This window comes from Aspergillus campestris (assembly GCF_002847485.1).
Source record: "Aspergillus campestris IBT 28561 chromosome Unknown P168scaffold_7, whole genome shotgun sequence".
Lineage (NCBI taxonomy): Eukaryota > Fungi > Ascomycota > Eurotiomycetes > Eurotiales > Aspergillaceae > Aspergillus > Aspergillus campestris.
Genome location: NW_020194342.1, coordinates 1,432,558 through 1,452,305, shown reverse-complemented (window position 1 = coordinate 1,452,305; position 19,748 = coordinate 1,432,558). Strand labels below are relative to the sequence as shown.

Genomic DNA, 19,748 nt, shown 5'->3' with positions numbered 1-19,748 from the left:
TCATCATCATGAGCATCCTCCAGTGTCTTACTATGTGGACGGAGGTGGTTTTGGTTGTGAAGAGAAAGAGAAAAAGAATCGCGCGCTGCCGCAGCTTAAAAAGAGGTTCTGGTGACTCAGCATCCGGTTAAGGCAGCACTAGCCTACTCGAGTTAGTACTCTTATCAGCCGAAGTATATACAGGTAGCTGTATTGAGGCACTCGGTCGTATTTGAATTCTCTCTTCAGCGATAACCAATAATGACTCTGAAGAGTGTAGGTTGAGACGAGTGCATTTGTTGCAACAGATGATGCTACAGCACGATGGGGGTTTTTCGAGGATTGAAGGCATGGCCTAGAAAGTACCTCCATTACTTGTCAAACGGCCAGGCATCTTCCCATGCAGCTCGTTCAGCTGCCGAGCGCGCGACTCGATCGATGAATTCTGTCTTGGCCTGTTCCAGGCGCTCCTGGGTTTGATTGTACTGGTCGGGCCGCACAACACCTTTCTCAGGCCATAGGTCGCCCAATGACTCTTTCAACTGGCGCATCAATTCCATGGCTTTGATCGCACCAGAGGCATCCTCGTCAATAGAGGCGGCTTCATCTGCAGAGAATTGAATAGGAAAAGGAGGGTTTCCGGAGCTCGAGACACCTGGTAAGCAGGACCATTCATCCTGCAGTTGAAGGATCATAGAAATATATAAGGCTTCCCTGTCGACAAGGAGATTCTGAGCTAACAGCATCATATCAAAATTTGTAGAGCGCCGAAACCCCATGGCGTTGAAGAGTGGTTTGTTCTTTGCGAGGGTAAACTTTCGGTATAGGGTGAATAGAGACGTCGTTAGGTAGAGAGACTTGGCCTCGTCTTGTTCCACGGGATCAAGCTTGTCATAATCAGCCGGGAGTTGGGGCGGGCTGAGGCTGTCTGAGATTGGCCCATCAAAGTCAAGAAAATAAGGTACACGCGCTTGATCAAAGAGTGGTAATAGTTCGCTAGACTGCCAGTCAATGATCCCTAATACCTCTGATGGCCTCTCGGGGTTGACGAAAATATTCTCAGCATGAAGATCTGGGTGCCACAAGTAGGAAGACGAAAGTGATCGATCTAATGGAAGCAAGTACTTTAGCAGACAAAGATAGCCTTCAAGTGCAGCTATTTTCCGGGAACGAGATGGTCTATATGTGCCTGGGCCGTACAGTGACACTGGTGACCTGGGTAATTCAGACATATTCTGTACACAGGCAATTTCTCGATAACCAATCGCAGATTTATAGTCTTCCACAGAATTCCCTGGAATAGACATGTGAGTACTAGACGACTTTCAACACACCTGCGCAGGTGGAGATAGCTTACAAGGGCCTCGATCGAACTCTAATGCAATCCTTCCATCATCGAGGAATTCCCGCCCTGTTGATGGACCGATAGAGAAACCAGGCGCCGTGACTCTGGATCTGTCCACGCCCGCCTCGAAGAGAGTGCATTCGTCACAGTTGACTAGGTCAGATGAGTAGTACAGACTGCCGTATTGGGGGAATGATGCCGACATCCAAGATTTCTGATACCCAGAAATCGTTTTGACGAGTTCAAACCTCTCCTTAATATCCATTTTTGGCCAGATGCTTTCCAGCGGCACTCCCATAACCTTTTCCATGATTATATACTCAGCTCCAACCGGGCTGTTGCTTGCTTTTGAGTTCCACGCCAGTACTTTCGGCACCGGCGCCCCCAACTTATTCCTGACCTATAGATACACATCAGCACAGAGATGAAAACGAGTCTAATCCGTCTTACAAAATCCATCGTTGCCACTTCGCTCGCAGTTGTGAAATGAGCCCTTCCTGCATTCGGATTTGGAACCTTGCCTACAACCTGTGCGCCATTGTCCATGGTGAGAAGAAATGTCTTGTTGAACATTCCATCTGGAAACTTGTCTACTCGGACACATTGCGTAGGATCAAGGCCTATCGACATAGCAGCGCACTTTGCTAGCTCGTTCATATCAAAGTCAACATGGCGAATGGCCATTTCATAAGACTCGCGGGGTATAAAACGGCCTCTCGTGTAGTTGAAGAACTCATCATGAGAGTTCCAATCGGTAGAAAATGGCTGGGAACGCTCAGTCCGACGTCGCTTGGTAAGATGTGGAAACGGCAGCCTTTTTGGCTTTCTGAGTGAATAAGACAGCCTGCGTATCATGATGGATCAGAGAAGAGATATTAGCTGATAGACAAACTTATCAAAACGCGGTGGAACATGTTTATGTAGAGCCCAGGGGATCTGGAAATGACAATAACAAAACAATGACAATAAACATCAAGGGAGGCCGCAGGCTTAGGTAGCCTATCACTGGGTCTAGAACCAATAACCAACCCCCCTAATTATCCTAACTCATGTTAATATAAACTATTTCATATATAATAGCTAGAGAATATACTGATCTACTAACTATGCTTATTGTACTCACTTTATCACTTTAACACTTATTTATTGTGAAGTTTAGGTACTTGGTTTGATAAGAATCACCTGTATAATATATAATGTATAAGTATTTCTCTGATTTTACTTAGCAAAGAGTAAGACAACAGCCTCCTCAATAATAATCCTGTCCAAAACTGGGTATGTATTCCATAGGTTCCGACTATTCTATAAACTCTCGTAAATCGGCCATCATCATAAGCATGCAGGGTTGAGGGACAAATGATCCTCAGCGCAGAATAATAATCATAAAAGAAGAAGACAAGACACCCGGAATTTTCTTGGCCAAACTCCAAACCAGAACCTCATCTGATGCCATTATCGCTTGCGGGAGTTGATATTCCTGCCAGCGCCCACCCGGACTCGCCCACCCTGCCGACTGCGTTCTCCAGTCAGAATGCCGGGAAGGTAGTCTTCATCCATCAAGTCGTGCTCTCTTCGCTGTCTTCGGCTCTCTTCCGCAGTGGCTCTGGTAAACTCCTTCTGATCTTCGGTAAGAATCAGCTCCGTTCCCCAACCGCCCTTGCCGCCGCCTCCTTTCCATTTCCCGTTCGAACTACCGGCGACGGGCTTGGGAACGCTGAATCGGTTGCCCCGGTTGTTCCATTGCATGTTCTTCTTCAGGTGCATAGTGAACTGGCCGTTGGCATGGGTGGTGCAGGAGACACGGGTGAGGGTGTCCTTGCCACACCGCGGACAGAACTGCTTGCTCATGTCTTTGGTGGTCAGGAAACAGCCGTGGCAGCGTTTGATGAACGACTTGAGATGCTGGATCCTCTGCAAGGTCGACGTCGAAAGCAGATTCAAATTCATCTGAAGCAAAACATTTTGGCACTGAAAGATTACTCGTGGTCAGCTATCTTGCCTCGCGACAGGTCAATCGGGTTGCACTTACGGCAAAATCGGTGGTCATGGTAGCAACCTGCATCACCTTCGGCCCAGGTCCAGCAGACGCTGTCCCATTCTCATCACGGACCTGGTGCTTTTTCAGGTTGGAGGGTGTGATCCAGCCTCCATCATCATCGGACGCATCGTCTTCCTCCTGAGATTCTTGGGCATCCGAAGGGTTCACCTGTTCGTTCGATTCAGACACGTCTGGTTGCGCCACCTCGGACTCCTTCTTTTCCTCCGACTGGCTGTCATCGTTTTCCAGCGAAGCCTTCTTCAAGTCCTCCGTGACTGCATCCACCTCGACATTGCTGGTCGGGGCATCCGACGATGCAGGGTCTGCCTCTGTCTCTGCCTTCGGTTCCTCTACCTTCACGGGCGGCTTTCCGTTGACCTGCTTCTGACCCGGCACGCTTCGCAACCTCCAATCGCCGCCGTTCCTCTCACACTCAATCTCGTAAGCGAGCGCCAGGACCTCAATATCCGTTTTACTCAACACCGACCGATCACCCGTCTTCCTCGAGAACTCGCTCAGGATCTGGAAACTTTTCGGGGTCGGGTTGCGCTGCTTCACAAACGGCAGGTAGAGCGTCTCGACGCGAGTGCGGGCGTCGGGATCGCGAATCTCACGGACGACCGACGAGGGGACGACGAGTTCCTCGCATTGTTGCAGCAGGGTCGATAATGGCGGGGTATTTTTCAAGATGGGGCCCGCATCGAGGACGATTGTGTGGACGGGCTTCGGGGGCGCCGAGGCTGTCGAGTCCGCCATTTTGTTTGTTGAATCCTTCTGCGATCAAAAGGACCTTATTGGGAGGCGGTTGGAAGAGGATAGTGGGGGGTGGTGTCGTCCTGAGCAACTGTCACCATCCAATGCGGGATGAAGAAGCGCAGGGAATTTTTTTTTTCTATGTGGTCCGTGCGGGCGGGATCCTTATCTTAGCGTCGGAGGCGGCTTGATCGGCCCGGTTAGTTGATGAAACACAAACAACCAGCATCTGCAGTTCTGGATCTGTACGGCGATGTTAGCGAGTGTACGAGTCAACTTGATTGTTCTTATCGGCTAGGATTCCTTCTGGTTGCAAGATTCGGTACCTCGAAAAGCGAAGTTTATCTATCTATGGCATGATCCTGGTTGATAGTATCCATCGGGATCGCATGCATCATCCATGGATACTGCAGGATGGTAATTCCTCGGTCAGAAGTACCAGAGGGATCCAGAAAGATCGAAGGGCTGTACAACTCTCAGCTTCATGCGGTCCAGAAGTTGAGGACTGGTCCACGTGAGGCTGGATCGTGGACGATATGTAAGTCAGTGCTGTGTATTCTCGGTGGCGCAAACAATGCATTAAAAACACATATATATTTAAATCTGTTCCAGCTGAAGAATAGTAACAACAAGCCGCATACATTTGGCGAGATCATCGCTGGAATCGATCTATCTGTCATCAAATCAAGGATGCACAAGTACTCTGCAGCTCATGCATATGATCTCCATCTCGATCCGCTCCATCGTACGTAAGACGGCCCCCTAATTGATCGACTAATATATCGACCGCGATAGCTGGAGATATATTTGACAATGATGGTGGAGCCTTTCAGCTCTACTCTATTGTGAGCGACTCCTGCGTCTTTATTGAAGTACTTCGACAGACACCCGATGCATGTGATTCAGTGGAGTACTTGTGTCGACATAGATACATGCATTCGGTAACCCGGCCGAATGAGATCCTCCTTGATGATCATGGGGACGTTGTGATTCATGTACTATTCCTCCACGCTATCTTCCGCGGTCTAATTACGGGATGCTATAATTGCTTCATGGTGTCTGAAGACAGGTTCAACCGTTCATCGCCAAAAGTACCTTCATGGAGAGTTGCTTGGACGAGACACGTCCATTGTATAGATGAAATCAACCAATTTGACGACTCCATACTACCCTGGAATACTAGCCTCTTGTCCATCCGAATGGATAGATTTCAAATATATACCCTTGCTAAAGACAGGGAAATAAGAAGGACGTCATACTCCACTTCTCACCGGAGCGACCCGAAGGTAACAACAATGATAGACAAAGGTATGGTACTTGCCGGTAGGTACTTCGTGCCATGAACAGAGATATCCATAGATGGAAACATGTCAACTAAAGAAGGGCCAATTTTGGCACCCCATCCTTTTGGGGTGAACCCATCATAACACGAACTAGTCGAATACCACCAATATTAGTATATAAATAAAATGTCAGCAAGGTCGGCCACTACGACGGTGATCTATATGTCAGTCCAGCCGGCTCCCCTGACTTCCCCTATACACCATCTATTTACCAAGAGAGACATTGGCAAACATTGGCTTGGCTCCATAATAAGGGAATCTAGACCCAATCATTTACCACTGAATGTAACTAAAAAGATGATGACCCTGGCAAAGCAATTTGGGGATGTTAATACTGACGCTCAACTCAGCTGTTAGCCTGGTACAGAGAGGAGTGGTCGATCTAGCTAGCTGAGAGTCAAAATTTAATAGTCCTGTAGGAGATGGTTTAATGATACCTGGATAATTGACAACATTCATAGCAATCGCGACTTGCTAATGTCCACGATCACCGTGATGGCAGTGGTCACGACTCGACCAGCCCATCATACTCCACAGCCCACGCTTTCTTTCACTCCACTTCCACTTCCACTCTCACTCCCACTTTCCACCTCCAGTCCCCGCCCAACCCAACTATATATGTATCCACTGTCACGCCAAGATCGCCTACTGAATCTTGTCGTACAATATAAAAGTTTGTCCTCCAATTGTTTGACCATTAAACCAAAATATGGCTACGCCTTTGTTTGATGACCCCCTCAAAATGAAGGGTTAACTGCACCCGCGGCGCGAAAATGTGACCTGTCAACCGATTGCACAGACCATGCTCCTCCAGACTCAAGGTTAGATGATGTTTGACATGGAGTCATAGTGGGCTGATGGCCTTCGCCGCACAGAGTGTCCTGCTCTTATTTGTGATTCTGATGCATGGTACTTCCGCCCCCTGCATGTTCGTTATTCAATGTGGCTCACGTCGGCGGCAATCACGACTGCAGACCACAAAAGTCCTCCAAAAAAAGAATTATGATATATCGTATCCTCTAGGCTCAACCTAACGGGGCCAACTGAGGTCCTCCGTCCCAGTTCTATCGTCCACTGTGCGACTCGATTGGAAATAATGCTCCTTTCGTGAACACCATAGGTGCCGCGAGACGGTGCCCAATCTTGTTACAGGGGACGAGGGTTTGATGTTGCATCCCTTACTCTATAAAATCTCCTAAAAATTTGAGGGTGGCATGATTCCCTTACACGCCTCAGCCCCTTTCCTATTACCTAGGGGTCCACGAAACGAGACAACTGATGTCACGAAGGAGAGCTGGGGTGGTCTCCCTGTCACTGTTGATTCTGAAATTTTTGGATCGACCAGGGGTGCGCCCTCGGGGAGAAAGCTCGAATCCCTGCTGCGGCATCTTGAGGCTTTACTCGAGGGAGGGTCCTTTTGACAGCTCCAGGTGCACTTGGAGAGACCAGGGACTCAACCATGCTGCCACGATCTATCTACTTCGACGTAAGACGTGTTTTTATAGATTGTATTGGAACAAATCAATGAGGACTAGAAGTCCGTGTATGCAGATGGACGTCTCGATGCACACCGATCTCCCCACATCGTCATTCGGAGAAGGGCTTCGATTCGTCGTCGATCCTTCCAACGCCCGCTCCACCAATGCTTCTCTCTCTCTGACTGGACCGGGTCGGTTCCCTCGACAGTGGGAACAACAGTTATCGTTGATCATTGGCATTGACCAACAGCCCTAGTGACTCCAGTGGGGTGGAATTGGTCGCTTGATCATCATTGCCCCGGGGAATCTAGTAGGCTTCCCAAAAGCCAAATATGGAAGGGAGAAAAAAGATATTGATCAGAAAAAATGAAGAAAAATGGAAAGAAAAAGTTCACATCTCATTCCCATGAATCTGGATCTTTCGACTTGTCTTTTTCAAACGGTTACTGTGGCTTTTTCAGATCATTTGCTTATTTGTCCCCTCCCTTGCTTGCTTTTCCCTTCGTCGCCTCCCTTCTCCCTATTGGACTCAGCCCATGTCTTAATCCTGAGCTCCGGACCACCAATCCGAAAAAAAGCAATGAGACATTGAAGAATGATCTTCACTGACAGGGCAGTGGTTTCGATTTACAAAAGTTCGAGGCGTTTCTGGGGTCGAAGGGAAAGGTTTATAGATCCATCGTCCCCCCACCACCCGATCCTGCCTTTTTGCTCTGCGATGTGATCAACGATATACTCTTTCGGTAACACTGGGCATGGGCCATACATATCAACTTGCTTTAACGTTGCTATCCTAGAGTTGTGTCCACCGGCAGCCTAGCCGGTATTGATTACAAACTCATTAGGGCAAGACAGAAGGATTCCGAGAGAAGAAGCACAACTTGACTCCGTCTTGGACGCGAGAATGACGGGATCTACTCCTGGACTCCGTCGAAGAGACGGAGTCCAACCGTATCTCTCCCATGGAGGAGCCAAAGCACTGTCTGTCAGCATCGTCTTCACAAGTCTAGCATGTCTTTTCGTTGTCGCACGACTCTACACACGGCGGGTGTTGATGAAACGCATGGAAGGCAATGACTGGATGGTTCTTCTTGCGCTGGTAAGATGAGCCTGGGACATCTAGTAAACAGCCCCACACAGTGACACTGACATATGAGCTCAGTTGTTTTCCTTCGTCTTCATGGCGTTCTTCATAGTGGAGGCCTTCAACGGAATAGGGATGCATGGCGCCGACATTCCACCCGAAATCATGTTGAAACAGATGAAGGTAAGGCAGCCTTCGGGAAGCCATGTACCGCACGGTGTCTAACAGTCCGTGGTAGGCCTTCTGGATCACGATCCCCTTCTACAATGCTGCGCTGTTGAGCGCCAAGGCGTCTATCCTCTTGCAGTACTATCGCGTCTTCCAGACATCACGGATGCGCACCATCTCATGGGTCATGATAGGTGTTTTGGCAACATATGGATCGTGGGCAGTTCTGAGCGGCTTTCTCAACTGCATTCCGGTGGCCAAATTCTGGGACCCATCCATCACGGGCTACTGTCTGAATCAGAAGGGGCTGTGGTTCTCCAATGCGGCCATGCACATTGCTACCGACTTGGCTATCTTGATCATACCGATCCCAGCCTTGATTGGGCTTGAAATCCCAAAGAGACAGAAGATCGCGCTGATCTCAGTTTTTGCGCTTGGTGGATTGTGAGTTGGATCTATCTGCGTATGGAAGGATAAAGACAACGGCTAATATGAGACCCTGCAGTGTTTGTGTCACCAGCGTCTGTCGTTTAGTTTCGTTGAAGAAGATCTCCGAGTCCGCCGACCCTACCTGTACGCCGCCACGGGCCCCTTCCACCAAGAAAGCAAGAAATAAAAGCTAACCTTCCAACTCAATAGATGACAACGTCGGCGCAGCCGCATGGTCCGCCATCGAATGCAACGTTGGCATCATCTGCGCCTGTCTCCCAACCCTCCGACCACTCATCTCCCGCGTCGTGCCCCACCTCCTCTCATCATTCAGCACAAGCACCGAAACACCATACAGCAACACGCCGCTATCGCACGCACAACCCCCCTCCTACTGGAACGGCACCGGCACGGTAATGACGACAATCAGCCGCGGCGACGACCTAGAGTACGGCCGCGAGCATTCCGAACGGATGCTGACGCTCGTCTCCGAGAGCGACTTCGACGGCAAGCGCAAGTTGACGGTTAAGGATACCAAGGACGTGGAAGACGCAAAGGAGCCCGTGGAAGCGCGGGCCGAGTCGTCGTCGTCGTCGGCGTCGTCTGAGCCGTCGAAGTGATACATACCATACATCTCCCTCATGACTTTTTCTACATCTCATTCATTTGTCCCTTCCTCGGAAGGTTGGACATAATCATGACGAAAACCCTACTCCTGCTGCCACTAGCATGTCAGTGCTTCTGTGGCAGGGTAACCAACTCTATATATAATCAATCCTCACGCCTTGATATCCATTTTTCTATACTTTGTGTTCTTCTTCTTCTGCTTCTTTCTTTCTTTCTTTTATTTCTCCGCCTCCTGCTTTCTCTAACCTTGTTTGGACATGCTAAAGCTGTCCAGGTTTACTATATACTATATACTACAACACTCATGTCTTGATTCCCTTTTCTTTACTGTTTCACTATGCATACCCATCCTACATGTATACGTACATATATACACCACAAGCGTTTGTACCTTAGCTCAATACCAATTTCCTAGTGTGTTCTCAATACGGGATGATCATTCTGCTTTGACAGCATAAGTATAGGGATAATATGTGATTCGAGATGTTGTATGTATAGCCCTACAATTAGGGTAAACTGTAACTTACGATGAAATGTCAGTCAGTCTATCATACTCGTATTCATTCATATCCAACGATAGGCTAAGCTAAGCTAAGCTATATAATAAAGTAACATGCTCCTCCCTTCCTTCCCTTCCTCCCCTCCCATATAAGAGAGAAAACTACAAATCAGCAAACTCCCGATCCACCTCCTCAAAATGATCAAAGAACCCCTTGAACAGCTGGACGCCCAACCCCGGATCCAAGCTACCAGTGGTAGCACGAATGCTATGCATACTCAACTGGGGGATGCCGACGTCGATCGCGCGGAAGCCAAGACGAGAGCTAGTCATGGGGCCGATGGTGCCTCCAGAGCGAGAGTCATTGCGGATATGGAAGACCTGGAGTTTGGCGTCGCATTTCTTAGCGACGCGCTGGATGAAGCCGTAGCTGACGCTGTCGGTGGTCATGTGGCCGTTTGAGTCTGCGGAGACGGCGACGCCGACGTTGAGGCGCGGGGAGTGGTTCTCGAGGTAGGCGTTGAGGAAGTTGGGGTTGACGGCGTGGATGACGTCTGAGGAGACGAAGAAGCTGTTTGCTGCGGTCTGGGAGACCAGGTTCGGTCCGTAGTAGTCCGCTGACGGGGCCATTGCTTCGGTGATGCGCTCGAATACGCTGCTCATGAAGTTGGACTGGGCGCCTTGGCGCAGCTGGCTGCCGATTTCTTCGTCGTCGAACATGCCGACCATTTTGACTGTTTCGGTGGCCTTGTCGTCGGACGATGCCAGGAGTGCTTCCTGCGCGGCGTAGCAGCAGAGCTTGTCGTCGATGCGGCCCGCGAAGATCAGGTCCTTCTCGAGGCCGCCGAGCCGCGCCGCCTGGCTGTCGTACAGCTCCAGCTCCCAGCTGAGGATGGTGTCCGGGTCGTGGATCTGCAGCTCCTTGCAGATGACGCGGACAAGTTTCTCGGGCTGGGCGGAGGCGAACGAGTCCCCGGGCTTGATGCTCGCGTCCGCGGCGGCGGGGGCCTGGAAGAGGTCGGAGTTGTCGACCCCGATGATGGGCACCATCTGGGTCTCTTTGTTGAAGGGGCCCTGCGACGGGGCGCCGAAGTGCTGCGCCAGGGTGGGGATGCGCGCGATGGGCCAGTCCAGCTTGACCAACTTGGACTTGACCATGCCGGAGTCGGAGTCGCGCACGATGACGCGGCCGCCGATGGACAGGTCCCGGTCCCACCAGGTCGGACCCAGACCGCTCGCGTAGGGGGCGACGGCCAACTGGGCGTAGCCGGCCTTGGAGGGGAGCTTGGAGACGGGCTTCAGTTTGGCGGTGAGGGCGTCGATGTGGCCGGCCACGATGGCCATGCCGTTCCCAGTGCGGTAGTCCTTGCCGATGGAGAAGGCGATGAACGAGCTTCCGTTCCGCGAGCAGTAGTATTTTCCGCCCCGCTGCAGCCTGTTTGTCCAGGCGTCTCGCTCTGAGAGACGGCGGTAGCCGTTCTGCTCGAGCTGTTTGGTGAAGCTGTTCACGGCATGGAAGGTGGTGGGATTGTTGGTCATGAAATCACAGTACGGTTGGGAATAGTCGCCCGGAGAGATGGCAGCACCGGGAGAGGAGGCAGCGCTCGGAGAGGTATTCTCGGTCGTGGACCGCGATGGAAGGGTGGTGGTTGGTGGTTGAGTCAATGGAGGGACTGGAGGCCTCCACGACTCGGTTTGGAGCTCTGAAAAGCATTTCTTGGTCATGGTGGTGGGATGGTATAGCGTTGATAGTGATAGAATATATATAAAGAGAGGGAACAAGTCGAGAATCGAGATTGAGATGGATGAAGCGAGAGTGATGAAGGGAGAAAGAGGAGAAGAGGAGAAGATGCGGAGAAGGGAGGATGACGCCGGCCTCAGGCACGGGGAGATCCCTGCCCGATGTGGCCAACTGGTCAGCAGGGACGAGTGGAGAATAGATCGCCGGTCGATCTACAACACCGCTATGACGAATGGACGGATCGGTCGAGGATTGCTGCTATATTTATAGGGAACTCGTCTGATTCGGTGTGTCTCATGATACTAATATAACTACTGGCAAGAATATTCATCAAACATATACGATCATTCGTTGGATCCCACCACCGCATTCCAATTGGCCAGTCCATCCTCACAGACGTCGGTGATGGCGGGCCCCGTGGCCGTCGCGATCTCCCGATGATTGCGCACAATCACAAAGTGGACCGGCCCCATCTGCCCGTGGAAGGGCACCGAGAAGTGGTTGATGCCCGGCTGGGTGGCCTGAAGCACCGTGGGCGTCGCGTACCCGATTTGTACGTGGAGCTCACTCGGTTTGACGACCGCAACGGTCACGAAGACCCGGTCTTGGGACAGCTCGGACGGCGCCAGAGCGGGCTGACCAGAGCCCGGGTTGTTTCCCGTCGTCCCGTCCGAGTTCCCGCAGTGTCCCGGGGTGCGTCGGTACCAGTACACAATCTTCTCGGTGAAGGAGACGGGGTACCGAGGGTTGTTCAGGTCGGCGGCCCCGCCTTGCCGCTTGTAGGCGTCGATGTAGTACGGCAATAGTACACGCCAGGCGTCGTGCGGGCAGCTGGAAACGTATCGCGAGGACCCCTCGGGCAATCCCGCCTCGTAGATCGGTCCGATATAGTGGGACTCACCGTAGTCATTCCAGCTGAGGATCTACCGCACAAAACATTTGGGTTAGCTCCAAGAACCGAGGCAAAAGATAGAAGAAAAGAACGAAAGAGAACCACCAACCTGAACGAGAGGGGGCTGGAAGTCGATGACCTGCTTCCACCGATCGTGCCATAAATCATCCCCTCGCCACAGCCAGTTCTTATTCCATTGAGGAAGATTGGTGTAGAACCAGGGGGATACCGGCATCATGTACGGCTTTCCGGCGATCGCCTTGGACCAGGCCTCATCACTGGCAGTTGTCTTGCCCTGGGCTCCCACAGGCCAGGCGTCCCAGCTGAAGGCCCCGTCGATAGTGTCCAAAACACCCCCGATGCCCCCCGGAGATAGACTGGTCCAGTCGGGGATGAACATGCACCCGGTAGCGTGCTTGATATTGGGCCAGTCTCCCACGTTGCCCGGCCCTTCAAACGTGGACACCATGGGCCGGCCTTGCCAACGAAACTGGGCGGCGCGGTGTTTGTAGGTGTTGATGGTGGAGATGACGCGGTCGGCGGGCCACGGCCCCCCGGACGCATAGTCAAACGACAGGAACAGCGAGAAGCCTCCCAGCCTCTCGGCGATATCGTAGGCGGCGTGTAGGGATTGGTCGGTGTGGTGGTCCTGGGGCGCAATGTTCAACGCAAAGCCGTCGATATGGGCCTTCTTGGCCTCGCTGATGTCAAACTCCCATTGCTCTGGTGTGGTGGAATACGTATTTCCAATCTGGACTCGGTTAGCCACGGGCGGTATCATGTCACGAGGAGCGGTGTCCATACGATGAAATGGGCAAAGACGTGCCGTGGACCCGTCGGGTGGGACTCGGGCGGAGGGGCGGCTGGACTTGTGCCTTTTTTCCGAAAGAAGAAGCCGGTCAGGAGAGAGAGTTGCCTCTGGAGAAATGAGGGCATGTATCGGTGGTACTTACTTTGGGACTGGGGCTTCTGGTGTTCTTGGTGATGGTGGTGGTGGTGGTGGTGGTGGTCCTTGTGATGGACGTGCTTCAAGATACGATCGAGATGTTTCATGATGGCTACTTAGGGTTCGATGTGATAGATTAAGCTGTTGCAATAAAGACTACCTCTGGGCCCGTGGGATTCCGGGGCACACGGTCCATATAGCCATCGACCGTTTCCCATGCCACGTAACCGGTGAAGACGAGGGTGACCTGTCAGATGCAGTCTCTCACTATGGAATTGTTGTTCATGCAGCATGCGTTGCATTATTGCGTTTGGTTGTAAAATTAGAAGAATGGTCTACGTCGTACTGGTCATCGTACTCATCGTAGTCGTCACTGGAGAGAGATGAGGAAGATGACCTGCTTGACCGCTGTGAAGCTGTCTGAGAGGTCATCCATGCAGCTCGGCCGAGATGACGTTGACAGACATATCCTTCCAGAGACGACGTAGCTTTCTGTAGATAGAGGTGACCGTTTGAGGGCGCATGAGTTGGTGGAGATATAGAAGATAGTATCAAGTGTCGTCTACAGTATAGAATTGAGTATATAACCACGTGACTCTACTACTCACGTGCAGCTTCACTAGTACTACATCTGCATGACAGTCTCAATTCTGCAAATATTTTCTCTCTATCACCTTCTCGATGTCTATGTGAATCATACGGATCATCAAATGGAACCTCTTCCGTCATACGGTGCGGTGTGCCGAAAGCGGAATTTCCGTTCTTCGGCATTGAGAGATCCATGATCAGATAAGATCATCAACTGATTGATTCCTCTAGGGTGGAGCTGCCTGGACAGAGATTTCTCTACACTTCTTTCTTTCTCTCTTTATTATTATTAATATTATCATAGTTTACTTTCATTTCCTCCATTTCCTCTTCCTTCTTTTGCTCCCTCTTTCGCCCGTGGGATATTGATCTGCACACAGTCGGATAATCGGATCCGGTGATTGGCAATGAAGGCCTCTCCATTACGTAGGGCTCCAGGGATCATCGCCCTCTTACCTCACCGTTCCCTGACGGCGGACATCATTTGTGGATGACTGTTCAAAAAGGCTCTAGCTAGAATGTAGTAAAGTATAACTGATTGATAACGAGGGCTGAACCATGGACATAGGACCCAAGCGGGACGAGATGACCACAGAAATTCCCTCCGAAGTCGGGCAGACCGCACGATAATCTAATCTGATCCGATCCGTCCTTCTTTTTGTTAACCGTTTTCCCTCTTGAGTCTTGACTTTCCCCCCTCTCCTCTCTCTCTCTCTCTCTCTCTCTCGCTTTCTCTCTTTTCTTCCCTATGATCCTTCTTCTTCCCAGCAAACTGGAATACTTCTGATTATTCTCTGTTAATATCTTCGATGTGTAATCGACCTCTTCTCTCTGACTCCCAATTGGCGTGGTTCAATTCCACTCGCTTACCCTTGGAGACCACGCGCACTTTCCGCTGTTCCGGCCGAGGCTCTCCTGACGCCCTTCAGTACACTCTGAAACTTCATTCTATATCAAACAGCTACTATTAGCACTGCTACTACTTCTACCTTGCTTGTACTAGTACCGTCATTATTACTCCCAACAACGACGGCATTTCTGTCCCTGTTCAGGTACAGATCTCTGGATCTCCATCATCACATGACCGTGCCCGGTTAACCGTCACCGCCTCAGGCCACCCCCCACCGTCTTCTTTCTGTTCTCCCCTCATCCTTTCTTCTCTTCCTCTCCAAACCATCGTCTGCTCTCCCTCTCCTGGGTTAACGGAGGGTCATGGCCACGCTTGCTCCCTCCATCGCCCCCGCCCCTGCGGTGGCCCCGTTGGTGCCCGCAATTGCGGCCAAACCGACGGTTTCACCCTCGCCTGGTCCGGGCACGCCCGGATCGATCACCTCGAGGGAATGGGTCATCCCGCCCCGTCCGAAGCCCGGGCGCAAACCGGCCACCGATACGCCGCCCACGAAACGGAAGGCGCAAAATCGCGCCGCCCAGCGAGCCTTCCGGGAACGCCGCGCCGCTCGCGTCAACGAGCTCGAGGATCAGATCAAACTGATCGAAGATGAACACGACATGTACGTCCTCGGGCTCAAGGAGCAGATCGCCAACCTCTCCCACGAAGTCGACCAATGCCGGAGCGACATGAATTGGTGGCGCGACCGCGCCCACTCCCTGGAGAAGGAGGTCTCCGTCGAACGGAGCGCCAAGGAGGCCCTCGTCAAGGAATTCCGCACCTCCCTGTCCGACCCGTCCGCCGCACCCGCCGCCCGCCCGGAGCGAACCGCCGCGCAGACCCGGTCGACGGCCAAGGAATCCGTATCCGTCGCCAGCGAGAAACCGCCGGCACACCACAAGGTCTTCGTCGACGACGACGCGGACGAGGTGCCGCTGGGATGCCCGGACTGCTCCTCCGTCCACTGCCAGTGCATCGAGGACGCCTTTGCCATCCCTGGCGTCGACCTGTCCAGGCGCCCGGGCACCGGTGCCATCCCGATCACTCGCTACCCTGAGCCCGCCATCAAACCCGACCCCGAGGAGATGGAGATCGATTTCACCGCCCGCTTTGCGGCCTCCCGGCCCTCGGACGAGGTCTCCGTGGTCTCGTCGTCCGACTCCCCCGCGGTCGACCCCTGCGGCTTCTGCCAAGACGGCACCCCCTGCATCTGCGCCGAAATGGCCGCCCAAGAGGAGCAGCGGCGGCGCTCGTTCGAGAACAACCGACTGGCCCCCATCCAGAACCTGTCGCAGTTCACACCGCCGCCCTCGGACGGTGACGTGCGGTCCGAGGTGACTCTCCCCCCGATCAGCCAGGCCACCAACCCCTGTGCTAACGGGCCCGGAACCTGCGCGCAATGCATGGCAGATCCCCAGAGCACCCTGTTCTGCAAGACGCTGGCGGCCGCCCGCTCCCCCCGCGGCGCCCCCTCCGGCTGCTGCGGCGGCAAAGGTCCTGACGGCGGCTGCTGCCAGTCCTCGCAGCCTGCCAACCCTCCACGAAGCGGGACTGGCGCTGCCCCCGCCGCGGGCTTCGGCGGGGCCGGGGCGTCGAACCCATCCTTGACCCTCTCGTGCGCGGACGCCTTTACCACCTTGTCCCGCCATCCCAACTACTCTCGAGCCAGCGATGAGATTTCATCCTGGTTGCCCAAGCTGCACCCTCTCCCCAATCCTCGGGATGTCGCCCCCGCCGAGGGCCCGCGGGGGGCCATGGAGGTAGAAGCCGCCAGCGTCATGGGTGTCCTGCGATACTTTGACCGGCGCTTTGCCGACAAATAAGGCACTCTTTCTTATTTCTCCTTCCTTCTTCGTCCTTTTCTCCATTCTTCTCTCTCTCCCCTTTCTTCTTCTTCTTTTTTTTTTTTTTTTTTTTTCTTTTCTACTCCTGTTCGACCACCGTTTTTTTCTCGTTTATTTTTCATTTTTTTATTTCTGATGATACCCAAACCTGACTCACGTATGTCTGAGTTTGTACTTTATACGACCCTTGTTTTGTTTATCTTCAGTTTTGTCCAGGTCCCGGGGTTCTGGATCAACCCTGCCATACCCACCACAACAAAGAAAAAGAAAACATAGAAAAAGAAGTCTCAAGAGGAACACACACGGTTACCCATGTTGACGATGGATTTATGATTTGGACGACAACGGAAAAGCCTAACCTACCCACCGAAACAAAACCACCAAACCAAAAGCAAAGAAACGCAATTGAGAAAAGTTAGATCATTAGATTTGATCCGGTGTCTGTCGTCTTGTCTGGATGAATTGCTTTATGATATGGATGGATATTTGGATCTGCATATCGGATTGGGACAGGCAGGCAGGCACACTATCGTGAATTTCTTAGATGGGTTGGGGGGCATGGATGGCGTTTTTTTGGTTTATCATGTTATGTTATCCACGTTTGTCATATTTCGTTCTGGATGTACAATTCTGCAATAATAGCCTTTTCCATCCGTCATCTTGTGTCTTTTCTTTTCTTTCTGTTTGTATGTTCTAAACCAGTGTATGACTGGTAATTCTGTCTCGACTGTTTTGTGCTGTCTGTCTCGTCCTTGGGGATGAAGTCACTTGTGGATACATCCTGTTTACCAACATCATGTCTAGTCTTGTATCTGCTTGGATCGTAACATATATGGGAACTACAGAACCATTTACCAAGTCCAGATCCCAAGCCGAGAAAAGCTTGACCAGCGCAGCTATGATTAGACTATTAAGCTGCGAGTAGATTCCCCCAATGGATTAAACGCGAGTCTCTATCAGCACAGATATGTAGGTAGAGTGGTATAAGAAGAATGGTATGTATGATTGGTATATCGCCGTTAATCCAGAACCGAACAAGAAGGCAGAAAAAGAGAAGCACAAGGGGAGGGAAACACCTCCCGATATTATGGATTATCTACAGGACGAAAACACGCCCACATTGAAAGAAGGATGAAAGAACGAACGGATGAAATAAACGCCTTGCCCGCTTCCGTCATATGTCAAGTCAAGTCAAGTCAAAAAGAAGAACTCCGTACCGGCGTCACGAAGTTGGTGAGGGTTGTGTGGTAACGAGAGAAGAAAGGAAAGGGAGAGGAGAGGAGAGGGATGCAGTGAGAAGGGAAAGGGAATGAACTATATTTTGCTGGGTATGCCCATCCAACAAACGACGAAACTCATCTGTCTTCTAGAATCGACCACCGCTGACCATCACCTCGTCGTCTGCTCCGCCGGCACTGCCTAGTAGGTTGGCTCCCCAGACGCCAACGATGCCCCACATGCCGATGCGCCAGCCCCGGTAGAGACCCCGAAGACCCTGACCTTGTCGTCGCCGGAGCAGGAGTGGCTTGTTGAGCGCTCGCTGGGCCTGTTCGGCCTCGGCGGACATCGGCTCCACCCCTTCTTCGTAGACAATGCCCCACATGGTGCCCACGACGCCGCGGTAGGTCTGGGGCGTGGGGACGATAGTCTCGACCTCGGAGGAGGTGCCTGGAGATGTGGTCGTCGGGCTCTTGGAGGCTTCCAGACCTCCGATCGACTGCTGCCGGATGCTGGGAGAGGTGTACGTGGCGATCTGCGCCCGACGCAGCACGGTCTCCAGCGGAAATCGGACGGCCATCTCGAAGCTGGAGCCGAGGAACGAGAACAGGCTCCACATGGAGGGGTTGATGACGGGATCGATGGACAGGTAGGACTTGAGGAACAAGGGGATTGTGTTGGAGATGAGGTTCGGCAAGCTCGAATGGAGGATGGTGATGGGCACGAGGTGGGCGGGGATCGTGCAGTTGGGGGTCGGGATCTGCCGGATGGCGCGCAGGAGCGAGCGGGGTCCGTGAGTGGCCGGTGTCAAGATGAGGAACGTGCGCGCCGTGTCAATCGGGGCCAGCACAATGGCCGACAGCGACGTGGAGATGAACGACAGGATCAGGGTCGCAAGCGGCGAGCTTGACGTCAGAATGTCCGCCGCCACGGAGGCCGTCACATCCTCCTCGGGTAAGCCGACAATGGCCGACAGGAGACTGCGAATGAAGGTGTTCAGGGTCGGTAGGAGGAGCGAGTAGATGAAGGTCGTGTTGGTCGCTTTCCACGGCGACGTGGGGCCACTGTTGGTCCAGAGCTGGGAGAGCACGTCCATGAGCGAGTCCGGATTTTTGACGGCCAAGGCATGTCGAGACGAGTTCGAAGACGGGATGTAGCCGCTTCGATCGGTGATCTGACGTCGCGACTTCTTCGACCGTGGCGTGGACGGCGAAGCCACCGCGGGGGCCGACGAGGTGAAATAATTGCTCTCGTCATCAGAGGAATTGTACTCCTGATACAAGCGACCGCACATTAGTAACCTCCGAGATAGCTACTTCCAGAATACTGCGCTTTCACATACCTCTTCTTCTTCATAAGAATCACTAGCAGGCGTCGACGGGTGTCTCCGATGCGACTCTCGGGGACCTGAACCGTCCAACGCATCGGGGGCGACATAGGCTTGAAGGATGATTTTGGCAACATCCAACGGTTGACCGGTCAATGTACTCAAGTAGCGTCTGATGGAGCTGTCCAGACCATCGCGGAGCCAGCTAGAGACCGACGGCGAGCTTTCCAGGTAGTCCGAATAGTCGAGGTCCGGCAACAAGTCGCGAGCAGAGCTGCCAAAAACCTGGGTTGATGACGCCTCGGGAGGGGAGGAACCATTGGAGGTATCCAGACCCAGTGATGGGGGGATGTAGTAGGGACGGAGAGGATTGATACTCTCCCGCGAGGACGACATGATTCAAAAATAAATCAGAACAATGACCGAGGGGAACAAGTGGGGAGTGGGGGGAGAAGAGGGGAAGAGAAGCCAGAGAGAGGAGAGAAAGTGAGGTTGAAAAGAAAGCGATGGGGAGAATAACCCGTGACTCTGCAGCCGCCAGCGAATAAACTCTCGGCTTT

At 52.4% G+C, this 19,748-nt stretch overlaps 8 protein-coding genes across 8 annotated transcripts; 4 read left to right on the top strand and 4 right to left on the bottom strand.

The window, feature by feature from the left end:
- Nucleotides 1-350: 350 nt before the first annotated feature.
- P168DRAFT_270615 (phosphotransferase enzyme family protein) lies at nucleotides 351-2,008 on the bottom strand (the record flags this gene model as incomplete). The annotated part of the gene is made up of 3 exons (XM_024835217.1): nucleotides 351-1,273; nucleotides 1,337-1,724; nucleotides 1,775-2,008. 3 exons carry the CDS (start codon nucleotides 2,006-2,008, stop codon nucleotides 351-353), a joined length of 1,545 nt encoding a protein of 514 aa, XP_024692534.1.
- A 536-nt stretch (nucleotides 2,009-2,544) lies between these two features.
- Nucleotides 2,545-4,118, bottom strand: P168DRAFT_327957 (rRNA-binding endoribonuclease; the record flags this gene model as incomplete). Its single annotated transcript, XM_024841298.1, has 2 exons — nucleotides 2,545-3,292; nucleotides 3,354-4,118. 2 exons carry the CDS (start codon nucleotides 4,116-4,118, stop codon nucleotides 2,777-2,779), a joined length of 1,281 nt encoding a protein of 426 aa, XP_024692533.1. The 3' UTR covers nucleotides 2,545-2,776.
- Nucleotides 4,119-4,964: 846 nt separating this feature from the next.
- Nucleotides 4,965-5,697, top strand: P168DRAFT_171811 (uncharacterized protein). Its single transcript, XM_024832895.1, has one exon. The coding sequence runs from the start codon at nucleotides 5,048-5,050 to the stop codon at nucleotides 5,456-5,458; it is 411 nt and encodes a 136-aa protein (XP_024692532.1). The 5' UTR covers nucleotides 4,965-5,047; the 3' UTR covers nucleotides 5,459-5,697.
- A 1,819-nt stretch (nucleotides 5,698-7,516) lies between these two features.
- P168DRAFT_171814 (uncharacterized protein) lies at nucleotides 7,517-9,369 on the top strand. Its single transcript, XM_024832896.1, has 5 exons — nucleotides 7,517-8,035; nucleotides 8,099-8,203; nucleotides 8,259-8,632; nucleotides 8,694-8,761; nucleotides 8,828-9,369. Exons 1-5 carry the CDS (start codon nucleotides 7,841-7,843, stop codon nucleotides 9,235-9,237), a joined length of 1,152 nt encoding a protein of 383 aa, XP_024692531.1. The 5' UTR covers nucleotides 7,517-7,840; the 3' UTR covers nucleotides 9,238-9,369.
- Nucleotides 9,370-9,835: 466 nt separating this feature from the next.
- P168DRAFT_311438 (uncharacterized protein) lies at nucleotides 9,836-13,846 on the bottom strand. The gene is made up of 6 exons (XM_024839499.1): nucleotides 13,330-13,846; nucleotides 13,181-13,251; nucleotides 12,486-13,127; nucleotides 11,879-12,407; nucleotides 11,253-11,638; nucleotides 9,836-11,222 (listed from the first exon to the last, which is right to left on the bottom strand). Exons 1-6 carry the CDS (start codon nucleotides 13,427-13,429, stop codon nucleotides 9,906-9,908), a joined length of 3,045 nt encoding a protein of 1,014 aa, XP_024692530.1. The 5' UTR covers nucleotides 13,430-13,846; the 3' UTR covers nucleotides 9,836-9,905.
- Nucleotides 13,847-15,122: 1,276 nt separating this feature from the next.
- Nucleotides 15,123-16,622, top strand: hapX (bZIP transcription factor HapX; the record flags this gene model as incomplete). Its single annotated transcript, XM_024838205.1, has 1 exon — nucleotides 15,123-16,622. The coding sequence occupies one exon, from the start codon at nucleotides 15,123-15,125 to the stop codon at nucleotides 16,620-16,622; it is 1,500 nt and encodes a 499-aa protein (XP_024692529.1).
- Nucleotides 16,623-16,693: 71 nt separating this feature from the next.
- P168DRAFT_291021 (uncharacterized protein) lies at nucleotides 16,694-17,418 on the top strand. Its single transcript, XM_024837336.1, has one exon. The coding sequence runs from the start codon at nucleotides 17,118-17,120 to the stop codon at nucleotides 17,280-17,282; it is 165 nt and encodes a 54-aa protein (XP_024692528.1). The 5' UTR covers nucleotides 16,694-17,117; the 3' UTR covers nucleotides 17,283-17,418.
- Nucleotides 17,419-17,642: 224 nt separating this feature from the next.
- P168DRAFT_327952 (mitofusin complex protein UGO1) lies at nucleotides 17,643-19,628 on the bottom strand. The gene is made up of 2 exons (XM_024841297.1): nucleotides 19,204-19,628; nucleotides 17,643-19,134 (listed from the first exon to the last, which is right to left on the bottom strand). The coding sequence occupies exons 1-2, from the start codon at nucleotides 19,582-19,584 to the stop codon at nucleotides 18,010-18,012; spliced, it is 1,506 nt and encodes a 501-aa protein (XP_024692527.1). The 5' UTR covers nucleotides 19,585-19,628; the 3' UTR covers nucleotides 17,643-18,009.
- Nucleotides 19,629-19,748: the final 120 nt, after the last annotated feature.